A 7,616-nucleotide genomic window follows, 5' to 3' on the forward strand; every position below is an offset into this window, starting at 1 on the left:
TGACATCACATCCTCGATAAATGTAAGCTGATTTTATGTTTCCTCGAGATTCAACTGGACAGATGAACATCTAAGTCTCCAGTTGTTAATATTTAGAAACCTTGAATGCCTATTTTCCTCAATCCATTTTGAAGAAATACAGACAGAGTAGGATGAAATACTCTACATGGCATTAAAGGCGCTTTTTAATAATGTGTTCATAAATGTGAAATTTACTGCATTGGTGGGTACAAAAGATTGGATCACATGAATCAGTTTAATTCACAGAGTAGTTATCTTCTTACACCAGATAGAAGAGGGATAATTACTTGAGGAACAGGTAGAGTCCATTCTAACTAAAATGAAGGTATATATTTTCTACTTTATTTTTCCCATCTTTTCTTACAAGAAAAAATGCCTTACCGCTCCCTTTCTCCCTGCACAACACGATACACTCCATCAGAACTAGGCGGCTTCTTGAGCTGTAGTTTGATTACCAAAAAGTGGATTGGGGGGGGGAGTTGAAACTTGTAAAAGTTGAAAGCAAATCTCATCATGACGTGAAAAACATAAGAAAAGTTTCAACTAAAGATGAGTGGCCAACTTCATGTGGTGCTTTATGAGGATACCAGAACAAAAAAAAAAAAAAAAAGAATTGGGATCGACTGTATCCAGGGCTGGCCATCTCGGGGGTGCGATGGGTGCAATGCACCCCGGCCCCACGATCGAGTGCGCACAGTCGGTACACATTTGTGGAAACGTATTTTTTATTATTTTTTTCTTCTTCTAATTTTGCTTATAACTAAAGGGATTTCATCGACAGGATTTTAGGACCCCCGGTAATAATAATATCTCTGTGTTTCTCTATTATATTAGGGTTTTTGCTTAACTCTTTTGATGCGTTTATGCAGTGTATAAAAATTAACAAACATGATTTCGTTTTTACCCTAAAATGCTAAAATGCCTGATTCATCATTAGTTTTTTCTAGTCTGTTACACATTTATATCATTTGGCTCGTTATCGAAACCGTTGAAAAAATATTTATTATATTCTTTATATATGGTTAGTCTAGAGCAGGGATGGACAACCCTTAACATGCCTGGCAAACGTGGCACGCCAATGACTCTTTTCCGGCACGCAACCCAAGGCTCATCCTAAAAAATAATTAAATAAAAAAAAAGTAATAAGAAAATTAGAAACAAACACCCTATTTCCAAAAGCCATAGATATATCTCCACGATATACTGATGTAAAAGTTTTGTCCATTTCAGTTGTTGCATTATTCGTCTGGCATCCAAACGTGGCGTGACTCCTTTACCATCATTTGATATATCTTTTCATGTTTCGTAAAGAACGTATCCGTTTTCTAAAGTGTATTTGGATTTGGATTTTATTAAATCGTAAGTCATTAAAATATGGATTGGAAGTATTTATTGTCAATTAATATCTTTAACTTATTAGATATAAAAACAAATTTCCTTTACATTGATTTTCAGAAACTAAAGTTTTCAGTTTTTTTCGTAAAATCCCCGCATATACTGCAATTGCTATTTCCTGCCTAGAGAGCAGTTTCCTTGTGTGCATCCTACCCAAATAGCACCATCTGCTTTCCCATTATTTCAAGCAAAAATTAGCAATAATTTACAAGACTTGAGATACTTAATGAATAATCCTTCATGAATGACTAATGAACAGACAGCCATGGTACTAGGCCAGTAAAGATAAGTGCATATGATTGGTGCGGTATTAACAAATGATCGCGCGAGTCAAAGATAAAAGTCAGCAGACAATTTTTGAATTGAAATGCTAATTCTCTTCAACCAAATTCAATATCTGAAAGTGCCATAACAATATTCACTATATATTTCCTCGCTTTAACACGTTTACGAATTTTAACACTTTCTGTTGATTTTTATTGCTTCTCTGCATTTGATATGGGGGGATAGACTCCCACACATCTAGTTTTTAGTGTTTGGCAGTGCAGCATATGGTTTTGCTTATGGCTAAATAGCAGAGTTTTGGGGGAAAGGGACATGCGATTCATTAGTTGGCGCCTTTATCTCAGCTGTCTCTAATTGCACTATTTGTTGAGAAATATATTACACAGACTGCAAATATTTGTACCTTATTCAGTGATACAATAAAACGACCTGCTTTTACTTGTGTCTGCAGACGTATTGGCTAGTATGGAGGGCACATAGTTTGCCACGGGATCTATTGCCATGAGCGAATCACTGTTGCTATGAGGTGAACGTGATTAAACTTTTTTTTTTTCAGTGCGAGGTTACGCGAAACTTTTCAATTTCTTTTTTCCCCAAAGTAAAATCAGGGGTGCGAGTTATACGCGAGGACCAGTTATATTCCAGTAAATACGGTAAGTTATTTTTAAAGCTATGTGAAATGTATTATCAATATTCAGGATTATGAAGTGTTGTCTGCACGTGATTAAATCTTAACTACGTTAATTTCAACTCGGTTAATAATGATAGATAAGGGTGAAACTGATGTACTGAAGTAAACAAACGAAAAAAATACACACATTCCTTGAGTGTTTCTAAAATTTTGTAATATTGTAAAAAGTATGTACATATTTCACTTTTTGTTAATTCATGGGATAAAAATATTTAATATTATTTACTTATTCGACAGGCAAAGCCTAACCCGTAATGTCCATGCCAAGAAAGTATCCCTCTGGGTGTCAAAAAAGGAAATGAGCAGAAAAGAAAAAAGAAGAAAAGCAAAATCTCAAAAAGTCACAAGTAGATTTGTTTTCATGGCTATAAAATAAATCTGACAACGAAATTGCTACGACTTCAGCAGTTGCGATTCAAACTTCAACTGAAGAAGAAAACTCCAAACAAGCTACACAACTTTTCAACGAAAATGTAGAAACTGTGGGATTCGTCGAAAAAGACGCGTCTGATTATACAAACGTTTTAGATACAGCAAATAACGAAGAAAACAATAATAACGATGGTGATCCAGTGAATATAAATGATCCAGGTTTGTGGCCAAATATTATAACTGATAAATTCAGATTATTTTGTGTTAAAACAGGACCTATACAACATCATCAAGACGCATTCGTTAAGAATGTTAAAGGTAGATCATTTTCTACATCGTACTATTTAAAAAAAATGCCAAATGGTGGAACTCAGCTTCGCTGCTGGTTAGTTTACTCAAAAGCTCAAGACTCAATATTTTGCTTTTATTATGTATTATTTTCCGAAAGAAGAGGAAAAGATCAATCAACACGATTTATATATGGTTTTAGTAAATGGAGAAAACTGTCATCTGTAATCCGAGATCATGAGCTTTCTGTTGGTCACTTTAATTCTTTTATTGCTTGGCAAGAATTATTAAAAAGGATTAATTTATGTTCGTCTGTTGACAGACCAAATCAAATTAATATAAATAAAGAAACGGTCATTTCGAGAATCCCATGAAACAATAGGAACGCCGAATAATGGAATTTTTTTTAAGTTTAATAGAATTATCAAGTAAATATGATCCTGTGCTAATGGGTCATATAAACAGAATTAAAAATACGAAATAAAGAATTGTCCATCATTTGGCGCATAGATTTCAAGAGGAAATTATTGCTGCATTAGGTAATGAAGTCCTTAATAAAATTAAAGACGATATAAAAGCATCCATATATTACACTATTCAAATGGATTGTATTCCTGATATTTCTCACAAGGAACAAACTTCAATAATTTTTAGATATGTAAATTTTGTAGACAAAAAATTAATTATAAATGAGTCATTTATAGGATTTATTGAAGTAACTGATGTGACTGGTGAAGGGCTAGCAAATTCGCTTTTAAAAAGAATAGGTGAGCTTGATTTAGATATTATGAATTGTAGAGGGCAAGCATACGATAATGGTAGCAATATGAAGGGAACATATAAAGGCGTACAATCTAGAATAATTAGTTTAAACCCTCATACAATTTATGTACCTTGCTTATCACATTCTTTTAATTTGATAATTTGTGGTGCTGCTTCCAGTAGTATATATTGTAAAAAATTTTCTGAATATTGCTACAAAAAGGTGGGAAATTATACAAAAGCATTTAAATATTACGCTTAAACCATTATATGATACTCGATGGGAAGCCAAAATAGACGCAGTCAAAGCAGTGTATACACAGTTTGAACAAACTTATAATGCCTTAGAAGAATTTATTGGTGCAATTAACGATAACAGCAGTATCCGAAGCTAAAAATCTAGATTCATTACAAGAAATGCCATTTATTTTAAGCTTATCGGTGTGGTTTACAATATTGTCAAAAATTAATAGTATCAGCAAACTATTTCAAGCAAAAACAATTGTTCTTGACTGCTTTTAATTTAGTGAATAAAATTAAAAATGAAATCCAAAATTTAAGATCAAAAATTAACACATTTTTAGACGACGCAAAAATAATAGCACGAAATTTGAATATTTCCGGACTTCCCTGAAAAAAAGAATTCGAAAAAGAAACAGATTATTTTCTGAACTAGCAGAAGATGAAGTTTTACTAAGCCTCGGTAGAGGAATTTAGATGTCACTTTTTCAACGTTGTGATTGATACTGTTGTACAAATAGATGAGAAATTTAAAAATATACCCAATGTTATTTCTTATTTTAAATTAATCACTGATATAAAAACATTAGAAAAAAATGAAACAGAAAACCGCTCAAGGGATTTTGTAAAATATTATAGTAAAGATGTAAATGAAGACTTAATCCAGGAAATTGATTTGTTACGAGAATTGATCTTGGACCAAAAAAAAATGTAAATAACGCACAAGACATATTGCAATATATATTAAATAATAGTTATGATGAACTATTTCCAAATGTGCTAACTGTATTGAAACTATAGCAAGTGCAGAGCGTTCTTTTAGCAAATTAAAATTGATAAAGAATTATCTTCGGTCAAGTATGTGCCAAGGAGCCTGTGTAGCTCAGCGGATGTGGCGTTTGCACACCGCCACGCTTGGCCGCACGAAGGAAGACTTGGTTTCGAGTCTAGTCGGCGACTAGAGGAAATTTTTCTAAGCCTTTTTTCGACCGGTTCCCGAGTTAGTCGATCTCTGGCACGGGCAAGCAGGTTTTTCCTCCCGGAAACTCGGGTTTTTCGTCCTGTAAACTCAAGAAAATCGACCGTAGAACCCACATTATTTCAGACATTAAATATATTGTGTTAGGGTTAGGGACCACGAGATGGCGGCACATTTGAGCCGTCTCTCTTCACTGCGTACCGCTTAATTAGTGATAGCCTTGGGCCATCTGTCTCTGATTGGGTACCAGTGGATATTGAACTGCCCACTCAGTCTCCAAAAGTTAGATAGGGCTAAATGGCCTCGCCTACTCCCGTATACGGGAATAAAAAGGCGTTAGCTGATTGATTGATTGATTTGAAGTATGTGCGAAGAACGCTTAAATGCACTTGCTATATTAAGCATCGAAAAGGAAATTGCCAAAAATTGTAATTTTTCGGAAATGATTAATGACATTGCAAAAAAAAAAAAATCGCATATTTAAGTAAATACATATTAAGCAATATACGTGTTAGTAAAACTAGGCCCCTAAACAGTAAACCTATTTATTTTTTTATGTGCTTAAATTAATTTTTTCATTACTTTAAACAATAATTAATGGTAAATAGTTTTTGTGCGCTAGTTGGTGAGCCAGGTTTCTTTTGTTTGTGTTAAATATTTATTTATTTTAATTATTTAATATTTTTGTTTTGTGTTCAGTAAACGTTATGTTAACCTGTTATACTTAGAATGTGTTTTTTTTTTTTTTGTTTTGTTTTCCTGTGCCAAAATCATTTGCAGGTAAGAGGTTTTACCATACGTTTATTTCGAATCCTTTAATTTTTACCTTTGAAAAATATTTTAGATCCGCAAAAGGTTTCTTGCACCCGGGTCCCTTTATAGAGAAGGCCAGCCCTGACTGTATCCAAGTAGTCTTGTCCATCTTTGGCTTTTTAACCTTGGGACTACATGGAAAGGCCAAATGATGATTACAAATCCCTTCTTATATCTTTTCTTTTCCTAAAAGGGAAAATGAGAACCATTTTATCCCTACTAACTGCTAGCTAACATTTATACACGGTTTAACTCCAACTTATCGAACTACATTCTCATCCTCTTCCTTCCTTCTTCCTCTGTTCCACTTCCACTTTTGAACAGTCTTTTCTGTAGCATTTTACTCGATACATGCTCTCCTAGCTCTTCAGGAAACATATTAACAGATTCTTTTCTTCTTTTTCTAGCTCGCTCCACCATGGCACTATCTTATAGGTCTTAAGGCCTCTCGTGTATGGTGTCTATATAAAAAATAAATAAAAATAACTATATTCTAAATTTTGGTAGAAATCGGTTGAGCAATGTGACTTGTAGAAGTGTCTGTGAAGGACAATATCCCTTCATTTTGTTCGGAAATTTGGGCTGAAATTCTAAGAGAGCATAAACAACGTACGAAATTACTGTATCCTAAATCTAGTAAAAACCAGTTGAACTAGGTTTCTGGGAAAGCTGCATCACCAATCCCCTTTCTTTTTAATCTGATTAGTCTGAATTTATCTGATAAACTTCAGCAATGTAAGACATGCAGTGCTATAAATTTGACCGAAAATAGTTGAACGATGCTACCATCATGGCTATCTGTGAAAGAGAAAGAGGAGAATGCAAAACTGGGGGTGGTGTGTGTGTGGAGGGGGGAGTTTTTCGCTTATTTCGATATTTTCAAAGTGCTCTTGTTTTGTTTTATTATTATTATTTTATTAATTGCATATAGCACTTCAAATTTCCCAGGTTTTTGCTTGTTGAATATCTCTGGAATAAATGCTCTTATCGATAATATAACGCTAGTGACAGCAGCTCAAATTTATAGCTCTTAATGATTCTTATAATAAGGATTATTAGTCAGTGATCGCTCTAATACTTGTGTTGTCGTGACTTATGATCATTAATGGCGAAATAAATGGCATGTTTTTAAAGATACTGTTTTGTGTTTTAAACATTAATATATATATATATATATATATATATATATATATATATATATATATATGTACAAAAGAGAATATTCCCACATATTTTGATATATAAATCGTCTATGTACTAACTTTAAAATGCAATGGAAAGAAATATTTTACAGACATCACTTTCCCTTTCTTATCGCATTTCATTTATTATGTTTATCGCTTTCCAAATTCCGAAAACCACTCTGACCTCTTCAACTTGTTATCCCTGAAGCTTGATCTCTGTACTCCAATTTCCTACACAATGAAGCATCCTCTTGAGGATGCTTCATTGTGTAGGAAATTGTAGTTGTTGACTTTAATAATATTAATGTCAACAACTACAGCTGTCACTGACTAAGTGGGAAGAGATACCGAAGTATTTTGCTACAAGCAAAGATCTCACGCAAATCTTACATCTACCAACCCGAATACCTGATAACCTTATCCAGCATCCTTGATATTTGTTCTTCTTTTAGGTACATCTTAGGAGTCGCTCCTCCTCTCGATAACTCACATCATAACCTTATTGCAAGTTTGTTCTTTACACAACGTCTTTCCCACTAACCTCTTGTCCTTTGATACTACAAGGATGCCAAATGGAACAATCTCC

The 7,616-nt window shown here is 33.7% G+C and overlaps 1 protein-coding gene across 1 annotated transcript in view; it reads right to left on the minus strand.

Moving 5' to 3' along the window:
• LOC150097953 (uncharacterized) overlaps window positions 1-6,266 on the minus strand; it is a 173,119-nt gene extending 166,853 nt beyond the window's left edge. The window contains exon 1 of the mRNA XM_090406644.1: window positions 6,118-6,266. Coding sequence (XP_090262770.1) covers window positions 6,118-6,266 — 149 coding nt within the window. The remainder of the gene's footprint in view (window positions 1-6,117) is intronic.
• Window positions 6,267-7,616: the final 1,350 nt, after the last annotated feature.

The sequence above is a fragment of the Typopeltis vanoorti genome, chromosome 16, assembly GCF_054136105.1.
Source record: "Typopeltis vanoorti isolate ZY-2024b chromosome 16, IOZ_Tvanoo_1.0, whole genome shotgun sequence".
In the NCBI taxonomy this organism is placed as follows: domain Eukaryota; kingdom Metazoa; phylum Arthropoda; class Arachnida; order Uropygi; family Thelyphonidae; genus Typopeltis; species Typopeltis vanoorti.